The following is a 16888-nucleotide window of genomic DNA, read 5'->3' on the forward strand; positions in this document are numbered from 1 at the left end:
ATCTCATTTATGTAAACAAAAATATTGCTTTAAACATTATGGCAATTATTTAAATCATTGCTTATCGGAATCTAGTTTGAACGTTTTTTAGCCTAAGTTTATTTGAATTATTGGGGGTAAGAAACACAGAAGATCACTCAAACTACTGAAAAAAAATACCAAAATGCAGTGATACTTTTTGTTGATCGTGGCACTGGCCATTATTTAATATCTACTGCTTAATAAACACAAACTATTAGGACTTAAATTTTTCCAGTCGTATAATTTTTTTTTGAACACTCTGCCTAAAATAGGAAATAATTTGTACCAAATATTTTGGTTATTATATGCGATAATTGCCCAAAATTTCGTAAACCTAGCTTAGATATTTATGGAGATATGAAAATATTTACCCTGACCTGCCCCAATTGAGGGCATACGGGTAAATGTTTATTAAAAACCAAGTAAAAAAAAACATTAAAGAACATAAAATACAAAAAATGCATAAAATACATAAGATACAAATGGCAACAGCCNTGTCTTGCGTTTTTCAGCTATAACTTTATTTTATTAAATGAAGCAAAATTTTTTTAGAGCAACTTAAAGTCAGCTGCAAACTTACTGCTTTCAAATTATAGAAGATTTTTTTAGTACTGCGCAAGATATGAGTAACTAAAGTAATTCGTTTATACTGCGTATGCACGGAAAAAAATTTAAAATTTTTTCCTCGAGTTTTGTAGAGAATCGTATTTGGCAACTAATAAAGTCCTATTTGAATATCTTAAAAATTTAAGAAATTTCAAGCAATTTTCTAATCAGTTTTCATACTTTTTTAAATAAGGTTCAAAATGATAAGGAATTTTCCACAAATTTCATTTCGTAATATAAAACAAGATTTATTAAAAACGACGCCGTCTTTGTTGGGGATCATCCCCAATAAAAGCATCTTTTCTTTTGCTTTTTTTCTTCCCTGATACAATCATATTTCGGTGTATAAACGATTATTGTAACGAATTATCATTTGTTATTCAATTTTGTCTTTGCTACAAAATAAAATTTGTAGTTTCAAATATTCTTTGTTCAAAATAATATTTGTAGTTGAGAACCTCTTTTAATTTCTTTTAAAAAGTACAAAAACTGCATTGAAAATTACTTAGAACTTTTTAAATGTTTACGATTTCGGATTTTTTTACAAATCGGATTTTTTTTCAATAGTTAGAGAGAGGCATTAATTATTACTGGGCATTCATATTGGCGCCAGAAGAATTCTAAGGAAATATGAAATCATTTATATAAATAAAAAATATCTTCATGTATTGCATATGAATATAAATTAAAGTAAAACAGACTGCAGTGCGTTGAAGGTTAAAATTATTGTGATAGGCACAGCAGTTCAAGTGCAAATGATTGCAAATAAATAATATTCTGTCAAAAGGTTATCTGTCCTCATTCTGTTGTTGTATTTCGGATAATGTAAGGATTATCCTTTTATGTTAAAAGGATCATTATTACTTCATCGGACCCCTTACTGTCAATTTCACTTTTTGCGTTTTAAGTCATATTTTTAAAACTAATTAAGCAATTCAAAAAAAGGAAGAAAAAGATACATTCTCTGATAAATCCAGTTTACCCAAAGATAATTTCCCGCAAAAAATAATTTATAAATATCAATAAAATGTTATATAAGTATTATTATATATTTTATAAATACGAATACGTAAACAGCATTTTTAAGCATCTTAAAATTTCTTAACATCTTGTATATCGTCTTAATCTTAAAAGAGCTTTTCTTAATTACCTGCCAGCGCGGGTTTCGCAGAATTATTTTACCAACTATGTTAAATTTTAACATTTTTCAAAATCTCATTCTTTACGCTGCCATGTATATTATTTTTTCATCAATATACTAATCAATTGTTTTAGTACTTTAATTTTGTTTTCCTTTAAAGTAAAATTTCTTTTTTAATTATTGTCAAGTTTTTAGAAAGAAAACAGAATTATTACCAGCTAGCTGAGAATTAAATCTTTTTAAGAAATTGAAAATATTCTGCTGATCAAAATTATTCGATGCAGAACATCTGGCTGATTACTAAGCTTACTATTTTTTCGAAAAATGAAAATAAATTATTTATTGTCTTTTTTTTGTTTCTTAAATCAGCAAAAAATAACAGTTAGCTTTGTTTTTTTTAAAATGAGCAACAAAAATTATATAATAACTTGTTCTCACCTGCTAACTTTAAGAAATTCGCCCTCTTAAATAGGATAATGTTGAAAAAATTTGCTTAAAAAGTTTTTAATGTTCTTTCTCAATTTTAGCAGAGTTCAAAAGTATATTGTTATCAGATCGAAATAGACTACAGGTGGCGCGGAACGGCGCTCTCTACCTATGGCAATACTTGGAATGTTTTCACCTTTAGCGTGTGGAGAGTCATAGAAGAAGGAAGTACGTTAGTTTCTGTCATGATTTTCATATAGATTTAAATATTTTAAGTTGGGAAACTATAAGGAACTGAAAACTACATTAAACATAGTTCTAAGGGAAAGCATTATGAAAATTTTAAAAGAATACTTTTATTAATTAAAACGAAAAATAATAATCAACTGAAAAGAGGAGGAGAGGAAAGGTAGAAGGGCCAAACGCATGGAACCGATCTTCTCCCTAGATGGCGTATTCGAGCGTTACGATCTCCTATATCCGCTAGTTTATATAAATTTCACAGATGATTATTTCGACATTAGGGAGAGCTGCAAGATGTATGGCGCTTATACTTGTGGGTTACTGTTTTCGGTGTATTTTAACGCCATTTGGCTCATAACGTGATCATTGTGTTTTAAGATTCCTGCAAACGTAGTATTTGAATACTCATTACTAAACTTAATCTTGCTCCTCGAACAATATGCTAACACTAATGTAAGATGGTGCACAGCTTGCAATAAACAAATGGAAAGAGGCTAAATCAAGACTGCCAAAAAAAAACGATTTATTCAAAATCTAGCAACCATGTCACCTTTTTAACAATATATCTCTAAATAACTAAAACAAATTTTCAGTTCAAACTCACTAGAATTACATAATAACATTAATATCTTATGAAATACGGCAGATTTAAGATCAGAAATGTTCTAATTTATTTCTTTTATTGAAAACAAAATTATCCGTTTGAAAATATCGCCTCGCAGAATAACATGTAATAAGCAGCTGCAAACTTTCTAACCGGAACTAAAGCAGGCATGCAGCTCGAAATTGTTATTGTTTACATTTCTACTGAAAACACCCTCCATAATATACTCTTTTTTTTTAGAAAATATAAATATAAATTGTTCTTTTATTTCGCTTTAAAAAGATAAGAATGGTAATGTTTTTTAATGGTAAATTTAAACGTGACAATGATTTAATTCACCCCAGAATTAAAATCTGTAAGACAACTATAGTTGTTGAAACAGTTAAATACAATTAAGGTTTTAAAATTATTAGAAATTAAACACGCTGTTTTATTTTATTAAGAGCATCAGGAAAAATGAAGAAAAGTAGTGAAAAGCTCCGTTCCATCATACTTACTATTCATACATTGGATCATATAACTTGAGTTGTAGAAACAAAAAATAAACAAATAAAGGGTAATATATAAATTCTATAGAAATATGACCTTAAGTGTACACTAAAACATGTCTACAATGGATTTTGGATCGACGAATGGAAAATATATTTTTCAAAAATTTCGAATAGGGACTCGTTTAGACTAATGGAACCAGGTACCTTGTTCCTCCAACATATCTATATTTGGTTGATGTGACGCCTTAAAATTAAATTATGAAATCAAATAATTATTTTTAATGTCATAAAAAATCATTTACAACTTCATCACAAGATACACTAAATCAATTTATCTGTGTAGGAAAGAATTATGCTATATGAAGTATGAACAACCAGTTTCATTAAAACTAATTTAAAATTACTACCCAAAACTATTTAAATGACTTAAATTCCTATTTTTTATTATTATCATTGAGTGCACAGGAATTTTTCAGCAACCAGGTAAAATACTTATGAAATTTGAATCTTATAACCCTATCATGAATAAATAAGCTTCAAGTCCCAATCAACATTGAATCATTATTAAATTTTCTTTCGTGTAGAAATAAAACTATAAACTTTCATTTACTACTTTTTTTAAATAAAAGTTTCAGCTCTTTATTGATATCGGAAATTTAATTTTTCAGGATAGTTTTATATTTGGTCTGAATTCATGTATACTTAAACAAAACTATGTTTCAATCTATTTAAATTTCACGACCAAAAGTATGAATGTTTTGCTAATTTCATATTATAATATTCGCTAACAAACAATAAACAGTACCCGAAACATTGTAATTCTTAAATTCGTCTTCCTTTATTATCTAATTAAGAATCTTATTATGAAATCAGCGAAAACGAATATTTTAAATTGAATTATTGGCGCTACTCAATTTAAAAGTACTGTTTGTGATTTCACAAAAATACCTTGGTGATCGCAATGGTCTTATTTCACGGTGGCTATGATTTTCTTCGGGTAAGAAGTATTCTAGCTAGTGGGAAAGGGTTCAAAGTTTCGAGATCAACTTTTCATTGTTGGCTAAACAAAAGCAATTGAATAAAAACGTTGTAAAAATGCATTGTCGCATTTAAGGTCTAGTTACCTCAATTGAAACAAAGAAAGAGGAAGAGAAACAAACTTCCATAACATGTCTTTCTCTCTTTATCTATTAAGATAATTAAAAAAATTAATGAATGCAAAAGATATTTATAAACGTTAAAAGAAAAATGTTAATCTTTCAAGATTATAAAAGTAAAATTTATCGGAAAAGGGTCTGAGAGGGTGAGGGAACAGAAAAAGAGGAAGAACTACAAACTTCCAAAAAGAGTAAAAGAGGAATTAACTTCCAAAAAACGAGTCGAATACTACTTGCTAAAACAGTTTAATGAGGACCGATGCCGACCGCCTTTGGTCCTTAAGCAGGGAGATCAAAGTGTTCCCTCGACTTCTTACTGACAGCAGCAAGTGATGCTTGACTTCGGTGCTTAACTGCTAACCATGCGAATTCCAAGATGCGAACAAGAACTTGCTAAAAACTAGACAGATAAAAACTAGAGCGCATGCGCTGCCGTCATTTTTTGTCCAAGGGGGTTGCCAGATGATACACCGAAATTGGGGCCACTCGCTCATTTGGTGTTATTCTGAAGGTTCTGTTATTCTAAGAGTATATACTTAAGTATCTGTAATATAAACTTTAAGATTGGAAAGCACATGATATTACAGATTTTTTAAGAAACATTGTCTAGCATCTGAAATTGTTAAAAAAATTAACGTCAATGAAAAAAAAAGACTTAAGAAAAGACTTCAGCTTTTAATAAATGCCTTAAATAAAATATAAAAATTAATAATGATTATGCCATTTATTTCAGAAATAATAATTAATAAAACAAATTATATAATTTATTATTATTTATTACTTTTTCAGGAAAAAATTATCGCATATTCAATATCGCGGTATTCTTTATTTCAATAAATTGTAAACAAAAATTTTCATAATTAGTTGAAATTTAAAAACAAACTAGCATTTTATATATTTGGTAACGAAAAGTAAACAAATGCTACTTTGTAACGCGCCAACATGTCAAAGTAATATCGCCAAACTTTGCACTTCTGAAGTTTTGATAAAAAGATGCTCAAATCCTAAAATTTATAAGTAATTTAGATAGAAATTATGTGTATTAAAAGTAAATACATTTATTCTTATCTAACCATCAGTTATTTCACCACCTTGTTCTCTTTACAATGAAATAAACATAACTTTATATGCACGCAAGTAAGTGATAATAAGGATAAATTCGAATAACTAACAACTATCACATTTTCAGCCATAATTTTAACATTTACTGTAACTGTGAAGTTTCTTATTGAAAAAAAGTAAGTAATGAACTTATTACACGCATTTATTAATACAGAACATAAATTTTTTGAGTCAGATAATTTTCACTCCGTGTAATTCCAATTCGCGATCGCAACACTCGAATACGCCATCTAGGGAGAGACCGGTTTCATGCCTTTAGCCCTTCTCCCTTCCCTCTCCTCCTCTTTTCAGTTATATAGGAATGTACTACGATATTTTCCCTTTTATTAATATTTTTCCTTTTTACTTAATAAAAATATTTTCTAAAAGTTCCGTGATACTTTTCTTTAGAACTATGTTTAATGTAGTTTTCAGTTCCATATAGTTTTTCAAGTTAAAAGATTTTAATCTATATGAAAATCAAGAGAGAAACTAACGTACTTCCTTCCTATATGATTTTCCACATGCTAATGGGGAAAGCATGTGAAGTGTTGCCATAGGAAAAGAGTTCTGCTCTACGCCACCTGCAGCCCATTTCGATCGCCAATGGCGAATTTTCGACTCTCGCCTCCGGCGGTAAAGTTTCTCCCTTGTCCATACTCTTTTACTTTAGGCACTCTAATAAAAACTAGAGAAAAATTCTCAAATCAGGTTCTTCGTATCCTCTTCGAAATCACATATGCGATTTTTTGCAATGCAGTAAGAATGCTCTTTTAAGAAGGTGATAAGCTTATGTTCATTAGTCATAAGCTGTTCCAATTTCCTGGTGATCAGGTGAATAGAAATAAGCAACCAATAACGTAAATAACTTTTACGGCCTATCGCAATTACGCAATTGCTTGTGGAAGAATTCTTTACTGAGATGAACTAAGTTATAACAGACTATCTCACTTATACTGAGGAAGACTTTTATTAACCTCATTTGTGTAACGGAACGCTTTATTAAATTGTTTTGTCTTTATTCATTACATAATGTCCTATTTAAATTTCAATGATGTATTCGTTCAGGGGTAGGAGAGGTAATAAAACTCACTTACATATATTCAACTATATAAACCTGCATATTGAAAAACCCTGCCAATATAAAGTAAATTGCTTTCATTGTAATGGAAAAAATATAGAAAGTGCTTTTAAAAGGTTATATCCATGCAGATCTTATTCATATATTATCTTTATACAAAAAATAAATGTGGAGGGAAAGGATAAAAAAAAATATTTTCTTCGGAACAGACAGTAAACAGATTATGTTTCCTGAATGATTTATATTATTATTAAGCTATTCATGCAATGTGTGTTAAATGCTTCCTGACAGAAGGAAGAATTATTAAAGACAATATCATTTTATGGGATAGTAACATTCTATGTTCTAACACTACCAGCAAATAGTGTCTGTGTGTCATAGTGGTAATGATGTTCTAACACACAAATAATTTCATACAAGAAAATTTAATGTTTGCAGTGAGTTGGCTTGTGAGTTTCCAAGTGTAGTTTCTTAGTACTCTGGTAGTGTATGTCATATAATTTTTTAAAGCAAACAAGAGTGACCAATAGTTAATACTTATTTATATTAGCTAGAAATTTATTTCTTGCAGTACATGTAATCAGAATTTTTCATTAAATTGTTCATATTTTTCTGCTCTTATTTGAGATACTTTGTTCAAGCAGCATGGGCGAAAAATGTTTTTCTCAGAAAAGTAAGCTTATTGAACATAGTGTTATTCATCCTGTAAGAAAAGCTTATTCTTGTAGCATATGTGATAAAAGTTTTTTATGTACAGGTAATCTAACTTCACACTTTCGTATTCATACTGGTGATAAACCGTATTCTTGCAGTGTATGTAAAAAGATATTCTCACGAAGAGATGCACTTACTAGACACAGTCGTGTTCATACTGGTGAGAAACCTTATTGTTGTAGTGTATGTAATAAGAATTTTTCAAAAAGAGGTACACTGACTATTCACAGTCGTGTTCATACTGGTGAGAAACCTTTTTCTTGTAGTATATGTAATAAGAGTTTTTCAGACAGGCGTGGACTGACTATACACAGTCGTGTTCATACTGGTGAGAAACCATATTCTTGTAGTGTCTGTAATAAGAGTTTTTCAGGAAGAGGTACACTGATTGTACACAGGCGTGTGCATACTGGGGAGAAACCTTTTTCTTGTAGTGTATGTCATAAGAGTTTTTCAGACAGACGTGTACTGACTATACATAGTCGTGTTCATACTGGTGAGAAACCGTATTCTTGTAGTGTATGTAATAAGAGTTTTTCAGACAGAGGTACACTGTCTGGGCATGAACGTGTTCATACTGGGGAGAAACCTTTTTCATGCAGTATATGTAATAAGAGTTTTTCAAAAAGCTGTAATTTGACTGAACACCGTCGTGTTCATACTGGTGAGAAACGTTTTGTGAGAAACTTTTCTTGTAGTTTATGTAATAAGAGTTTTTCAGAAAGGGGTAAACTGACTAGACACAGTCGTATTCATACTGGTGAGAAACCTTATCCTTGTAGTATATGTATTAAGAGATTTTCACAAAGAGATGCACTTATTGCACACAGTCGTGTTCATACTGGGGAAAAACCTTTTTCTTGTGATATATGTAATAAGAGTTTCACACGAAGAAGTTCACTGACTGTACACAGTCATCTTCATACTGGGGAAAAACCTTTTTCTTGTAGCATATGTAATAAAAGTTTTTCAAAAAGATGTAATTTGACTGAACATAGTCGTGTTCACACTGGTGAGGAACCTTACTCTTGTGTTATATGCAATAAGAGATTTTCAGATAGAGCTCATCTCACTATACATAGTCGTGTTCATACTGGTGAGAAACCTTATTCTTGTGTTGTTTGTAATAAGAGTTTTTCAAAGAAAGGTAATCTGACTAAACACATTCTTGCTCACGCTGTTTAGAAGCTTGCATTTGTAAAAATAATATGTTACATAAGGACTATCCAGGTAATCATGCTTGTATTCATACCTGTGAAAAACTTCATCTTTGTAGCATATGTAAAAAGAGTTCTTTTAAAAACGCTGACTTCTGTTTGTAGTCGCATTGGTGAGGAAACCTTTTTGTTGTAGCATAATGTAATAAGAGTTTTTATCTCAAAAATGTCCTATTATAGAACATAATCTTTTTCAGAAAAATGATACACCATATTTTAGAAGTATATTTTAAATGAGTTTTCAATAATACTGATCTAAATGTTTACATTGGAGTTCATACTTGCAGGGTTGATTGTGCTCCAGAAAAAATCCAGATTTCCGGATTTTTCACTAACGGTGATCCGGAAGTTTCCGGAGATGGAAGGTTCAGACGTTTCAAAAAATCATTGATCACAAAAGTCTCTGGAAATCAAATTTTCAAAGGTGGCACTTAAAAACACAGTTTATTTTATTTTTAAAGGAGAGCCAGATACTTTATAATCTTATATTCAAGATTAATATTAATATTTTATCAGTAAATAGTTATTATAATCATAAACTCTAGAAAGAAAGACATATTTATAACTTTCAATTACTTCTCCAGGTCGACATAGGTATGTGTAAAATTTTAAACATATTTTAAGTAAACTGCGAAGTGTTGAGAAAAAGAAAAATACCTTGTTCAAATTTTTTTCTAATTTTTCGATTTTTTTTTTCCCCCTCGAGAAATTTTCTTGAATTTTGACTTGGGCTCACAATCACCCCTGTACTTGTGAGGTATGTTATTCTAGTAATATATGTAATAAGTAAGGCCCGGATTTTGATGAATTTTGCATTTTTGGACATTCTTTGTCCTTTAGAGCATTTTTTTTTAGATTTATAGGGCATTTTTCTTTAAATTTTTTGGCGTATTTTGCATTTTTTAAGTTTTTTGTTAATTTTTTCCAATTTTTATTATTTTGTTATTATTTTTTATTATTACACTGGCTTCCAAACAATGAAGAAAATCTATAGGATATTAACAGGTGAAGCAACATCTTTTCAAACTAAAGAATAATTGTCAGTAAGTGAGACCGTCTTTTTCAAGTGGGCACCAATAACATCAGTAGACGTTGAAAGAAGCTTCTCCAGGTATAAAAATTTACTTTCAGACTAGAAACGCTCGTTTACATTTCGAAATATCAAAAAAAAATTTAATAATCCAACGTAATTCTGATGTTTAGTAATATTATGTGATGGAAGTTGTTATATTCATTAAAGTTTTTATACAAAATGAAAATGTTTTGGAGTCAATATATTTTCCTTTTATTTGTTATTTTAGGATATGAAACATATTTTTCAAACTTTAATGAACGAAGAACAAGTATTGCATTGCTTTATATTTTTTGAAATGACTCATAATAATTTTAAAGAGTAAAACATTGCTTTAGTTCAATATTTTTACTTCATTTAAGTCATGTCATGAGGCATTTTTAGCGCAATTTTCACATTTTTAAGGGCATTTTTCGCACTTTATAAGGGCATTTTTTTGCACTTTTTAAGGGCATTAATTGAGACTTTTTGGGTCATCAAAATCCGGGCTCTAGTAATAAGTGTTTCTCAACAAGAACTAATCTTACTAATCCAGTGTTTTCATTACAGAGAAAAAATGGGAGAGAATTTCTAACCCTTTCTCAAAAACTGGGTGAAATTTCAAAAAAATAAAAAAGCATGAATAGACTTATAAAAAGAATATTTATTTAATTATAATATATTTTTAACATCTTCTAATTTCTAAACCATTTAATATTTTTGCTGCATCATCATATGGAAAATGTTCTATATCTGCTTTTTCATCAGCAATTCTCATTTGGTTGCCCAAATGCTCATCAGTCAATCTGTTACAATATTTTTTTTTAAATTCGGTTTTGGGTGGTAAATGACCTTGCAACAGATGCTGAACTATTCGGAATCACTAATTAAATTTGTAGCATTGTGCACACACTTTCCTATCCTCTACATCTGCCAGCATAGGCTTCTCAATTATTTCTGTTTTAGAATAGTGAAGTCCGTTCAAGTTATTTCCATGTTAGGTCTTCCAGCATAGTTTTCACAGACTTCAACTTTTACAAATTGCTGTAAATTGTCGGTGGGGGAGTTTGGTAATTCATTAACAGCTAAAAATAGACCTAACTTTAAATAACTTATTATAAAGGACTAAAAATAGTAAATCATAATTAAGTTTTTTTTTTTTTTAAATTCCAAAAACTATTTAACTACATAATTAAATTTAATAAGGTAACAAGCAAATGTTTTTAATGTGTCATTTTTAATAGCTGCCCAGTTCATGAATATTCCTTAAATAACTTTTTTGATGTAAGGTCTTTATGTGTAAGTGTGGGATATCAATTTGTAGTGTACTACTTTTCTTATAACGGTTCTGCACATTTTCAATATTTTGTTATAGATATTTTTATTTCTTCTATATGCAATTGAAATAAAAGGCACTTTATTTAATTTTATACTTAAACTGTGTATTATGACATAGTGGATGCAGAAATAAAGTTTAGAAATATTGTCAAAGATGTTTTTTAAAATTTATTATATTTTGTAAAATTTCCATATCTTGTACGTAATATATCTATTTTTTTTTTTTTTTTTTTTTTTTTTTTTTTTTTTTTTTTTTTTTTTTTTTTTTGTTTACATTCAATTAAAAGGAAATGCCTTGACTTTAAAACTGTACTTGCAAATTTCTTAATGAATTAAATTTTAAAAGTTTGTAACAGGCATTTTATAAAATTTATTTGTTATTTTTTAAGAATTTTTGAAAACAAATTAGTGTTTTAGGAATTATAATAATGTTCATGTGAAGTGATTTTTCCTCATTTATATGCAAAGTATGGATGTTCAACTTTTTTTCACAATCACATTTCTATTGTTGAATAACCTAGCTTTTGTTGTATATGTAATAAAATATTGTCACAAAATGGATAGTTTTTTTTTTTTGCTCATAGTAATTTTCATTATGGTGTGTGTTTTGTACTCTATGTCAAATAAGAATACTCAGCATTATGAAAAACTTAAATTTATAAGGCTGAATAATCTAACTTTTTTTGTATGTAATAAAATTGCATTCTTGTTGTTTACAATCGCGTTTACTATGATGTGATTTATTGTAGATTTTGTGTCCTACAAAAAGCATTATGAAAAATTGAATAATCAAACTGTTGCACTCGGGTGAGTATTGTATTTTAAACAAGTATAGCTAATTGTCTCATCTAGTGGCGGACTTATACATTCAATGTATGTAGTAACCTGTGACAACAGTTACTAACTGATATTATTAATCATTTTAAGCAGGGTTGGGGTCTTGGACATCCTAAACTGGTTTTGGACAGGACACGTGGGTTTTACTGTCCTAAACTGGGAAAAACTGTCCTAAACTGGGTAAAACTGTCCTAAACTGGGTTAAACTGTCCTAAACTGGGTTAAACTGTCCTAAACTGGGTTAAACTGTCTTAAACTATCCAAAACCTTGAATTTTGGGAAAAGGTAAAAATTCTATAGATGTAACCATTGAACACATAATAATTACATGTATCAATAAATATTTGATATATTTTATGCAATTTACTTCAACTTATTAAAGGAAAATAATATAATATAATAGGACAGGGATGGCGAACCAATGGCACGCGTGCCATTTATGGCACGCGACACAATATTTTGGACACTCCACCGATCGCAATTTTTGTTACACTATGAATTGTTGTTACACAAATGTTATTACGCTATGAAGCATATGTAACAATTAAATTAAAATTCACAAAGAGCAAACAAATAATAAACAATTATTAATAAAAAAATTAATGCTAAAAAACAATTATTAACAGTAAAAAACAAGCTAACAATAAATAACTGGCAAAAAAAAATCAACAGTCCTGCTTAAACTAACATCTTACAANAGTATGTTTTTCGTATAAATCTAATCTGCAATAACAGAAGTCACACTGATGTTACTTTAAGTTGAATTACGCGTATAACTGAGCCAGTGCAAATTTTTTTTTTCAATGTAAATAAAGAGTTTTGAGTTGATAATATTTAATATTATTCTTTTCCCAATAATCACAAAGTCAAAATTATTTGACGGCACGTCTATGACCTCATTAAGCAATTTTTTATAGAAAATGGCACGTTGGTGTATAAAGGTTCGCCACCCCTGTAATAGGAAAAGGTTTATAATTTTTGAAGCTCCACAATTCATTTAGTGAATACCTAATCCTTTAAATATAAATATGTTTTTAATACTGATAAGTAATGTTTTTGCATAAGAATAAATAATGCGATATTAAAAAATATACTTTTTTTAAAAAAATAATAAATTTTTTTAAAAATTAACCTTTCATTTTTCACAATATTTTTTTTAAAAAATGGTATAATTTCTGCAGGATAGAAAAGACATCTATTTATAAAAAAAAAATGTTAAGATATAAATATATTAGTTTAAATTGGATATACAAAATAACTGAAAAATATATTAATTTTGAAGAGCATAATATCAATTTCAGTTACTGACACTGGTGATGAATCACCACTATGCTAAAAGAATTGAACATGAATGAAATAAAAGTATTCTTGAATAGTACTATAGATAAATAAACCTGTTTATGACTAACCAAGCACTTAGTCCCTAATAGCTTAACCTGTATGACGAGGTCAAACTTCAGTTATATACTATTGAATGAGAGGACCAATTGAACTTGATTACTGATTAATCTTCCTTTGTTTAATGCTTAAATTGAAGAGTCAAACAATATTAATAAAACATTCTACTTTCAAAAACAAATATTCTCTAGTATATTTAATTATCAATGTGTTATTAGTTGTATGTTTATTTTACCTTTTAAATATTGTTCAGATAAAATTGTGACATAATTTGAGTAAAAGGGTTTTGGACGAGGGGTTTTTGGACAGGACGGTTTAAATCGTGGATTAATCCATTCTGTCCTAAAACTTACCAACCCTGATTTTAGGTTTACCAGGTATGTTCTCGAAAACTTTTGATTTTCCATTTGTTGAATAATTATTTTCAATCTTTGTTGATTGAAAAATGATCATAAATCACTCTTAAATGACCATAGTTCTGAATTTAATTATCAAAAGTATTGAGTACTAGCCGCCTTTAGCTGCCAGCTAGATCACATTTTAAAATTATTTTGTACAACATACATTACCCTATAATATGAAAGTGTCTCTTCCAATACCCTATAATGGAAGAGACACTTTCAGTTTTTGAATTTTTTTTTAAATTTCTAAAAAAATACTGAGAGGATTGTTTTGTAGTTTAGAGGTGTTTAGGTCATGCAATTTCTCATACTTATCAATAAAATTCAATGCTTTCACAGGTTGAAGGGACAGGCAATAAATTACAAACGTATTTTTGAACACCCCATGACATGAAAATACAGAAATTATTACTCTTTTTGTTTACTTTCAATAGTTGAATTAAATTTCGTAAACCTAGCTTAAATATTTATATAGAAGTATAAACATTTTTATAAAAATAAAAAAAAAATGTGTGCATATTTTGGTTATAATTTCTAAAATATTCAGCAATATTTTCAGAACAATTTTGAATTCATAACAAAATTATTATTTTAAAGATTAAAATAAAATTCGTTTAAAATTACAGGAAAAGTTTTTAAAGTAGTTCACATACGCAGAGAAAAAGTAACATTAATTTTTTATATGAAATGTCGTGTGTGAATCGTACTTAGTGACCAATGAATATCTTGAGTATTTCAAAAGTTCTTTACGATTTTCAGATCAGTTTTTGTATTTTTTCATAGAAAGCTTTGAATTATAATGGGTTTTCAAATGGTTCAAAACGTTTATTCAAAGCACTATTTTATTTTAGGTTCATTGTGAAAAAAATTTCCTTCAAGTTCCAGCTTCAACAGAAAAAAAAATCCCTAGCGATTCAAATAACATATAAACGTAAAAAAAAAAAAAAAAAAGCATGAATGTGAAAAACTTCTGTTTTTACAGGAAAAACCACAGCTTGTTTTCCCCCAAAACGCTCAAAACTTTATAAATAATACAGATAGAGAAATGAATTTTTTCAGTGTGTTTGGAATTATTTGAAAATTTAGCATAAGTAATAAATTATTTTTCAATGCTTATACCATACCTATATTTGGTTAATGTGATTAAAATTAAATTATGAAATCAAATAATTAATTTTTATGTCATAAAAAATCATTTACGACTTCATCACAAGATACACCAAAGCAATTGATCCGTGTAAGAAAGAATCATGCTATATGAAGTATGAACAACCAGTTTCATTAAAACTAATTTAAAATTACTATCTAAAAGGAATTTAAATGACTTAAATTCCTATTTTTTATTATTATCATTGAATGCACAGAAATTTTTCAGCAACCAGGTAAAATACTTATGAAATTTAAATCTTATAATCCTATCATGAATAAATAAGCTTCAAGTCCCAATCAACATTGTTATTAAATTTTCTTTCGTTTAGAAATAAAACTATAAACTTTCGTTTACTACTTTTTTTAAATAAAAGTTTCAGCTCTTTATTGATATCGAGAATGAACTATGTCGGAGGTCGCTAGCAAAGATATTATGATAACTTAGCATCCTTCTCTCTGTAAAAATAAGTTAGACTTTTTCTGGTTATTAGATTTCAAACTTTATGCAATGAACACATTATTTCCGTTCATAAACATAGTTCAAAAAAACTTTCTTGGCCATTATATTAAAAAAATACCATTTTAAACTTATAAAAATATTTTACTAGTTGGCGAAAATGCCACTATAAATACTTTATTTAAAAAAGTTCAGTTTTAACTTTAATTATTAAGAAAAGCATATATCGACACTTTTTTATCTACATAATCTTTGATAACTATAAGTTGGGTTAAATTTAGAATCCTGATCTTAAAATATGCCGTTAATAGCAATTTGTTCATATTTAATCATTAGGAACCATCAACCTTAAACGCTAATTACTGAAACAAAATAATAATTTAGGTTCATAATGATATTTTACAATTGTTTATGGATATTTAAATGTAAGATAATATAATTTATAGATATTTAATTTTAAGAGAATATAATTTTAAAAAATCATAAATATTTAGAATATACATTAAAATATATGTTATGAAATTATGAGAATTTTTACTATATATTATATTTATGCTTTTTATTTACGCTTTAATTTTCTTTGACTTAATTCATTTTTAATTTTTTCGCCTGCCTTTCTTTTTGAAGTAACGAGACAATTTCTATTTAGATGGGTAATTTTTATAGAAGTTCTCATCGATGGAATAAACTGTTTTATATTAACTGTGTCATTTCGTTTGCAATTCATTGAATCCATTTTTTACATAGTTGTACATTTACTTTAGGGAACACGTGGAAAATTATATTTTTTCCTTTTGTGCTTCTATCAAAAATTTTGCAAGTTGCAATCGCGCAAACTGATTTTTCATTAATAGTTTTAAAGTTTTGTAAATTCACTGCGATAAACTGAGGAAAATCATTTTATAAAACAACAAGTTTCTTGGAATATGTCACAAAAAGGAATGCTCCAATATTAGTTAGAGCTAGTTAGACCAAACGCTCCGTTCTTGAAGTAAAAGTGCAAGCTTCGCGCCACAGTGACGTCACTGGAGAAAATCGGAGGTTTGGCGCGGCTGGAGTTTCTTCAAATGAGTGAATCAGCTCTTCTATTTTCTTAGCCCTGAATTCTTACATTCGACTTATTTCCCTATCTAATTAAGAACCTTATTATAGTCAGCAAAAACGAATATCTTTAAGTAGCGAATTACTGAAACTTTAGGAGCATTTTTATAATTGCCTTTACATTTCAGTTACGTGTATATGGCGTGCTTAAAATTTATATAATACTACAACCAACGGGAGCTGCTGTTCATTGTTCAAAGGCAAATATTTAAAATTGGCCGCTACTACTGTTTGTGATCTCGCAAAAACGTGTCAGGGGTGTTTCACCGAATGTCTCTGCTTCCCCCTTTTCATGGGCATGGGGATGATCAATCACAATACTCTCAACCTTGGCGAACAAAGAACACGGGGCGC

At 28.7% G+C, this 16888-nt stretch overlaps 2 protein-coding genes across 2 annotated transcripts in view; both read left to right on the plus strand.

The window, feature by feature from the left end:
* Positions 1–16608, plus strand: part of LOC107440145 (glutathione S-transferase 1) — a 115809-nt gene extending 99201 nt beyond the window's left edge. The window contains exon 5 of the mRNA XM_016052985.4: positions 16542–16608. Within this exon, the coding sequence (XP_015908471.3) occupies positions 16542–16608 (67 nt within the window). The remainder of the gene's footprint in view (positions 1–16541) is intronic.
* Positions 6236–11910, plus strand: LOC107440189 (zinc finger protein 271-like). Its single transcript, XM_016053045.3, has one exon. The coding sequence runs from the start codon at positions 7517–7519 to the stop codon at positions 8768–8770; it is 1254 nt and encodes a 417-aa protein (XP_015908531.1). The 5' UTR covers positions 6236–7516; the 3' UTR covers positions 8771–11910.
* Positions 16609–16888: the final 280 nt, after the last annotated feature.

The sequence above is a fragment of the Parasteatoda tepidariorum genome, chromosome 3 (assembly GCF_043381705.1).
Source record: "Parasteatoda tepidariorum isolate YZ-2023 chromosome 3, CAS_Ptep_4.0, whole genome shotgun sequence".
Classification (NCBI taxonomy): Eukaryota; Metazoa; Arthropoda; class Arachnida; order Araneae; family Theridiidae; genus Parasteatoda; species Parasteatoda tepidariorum.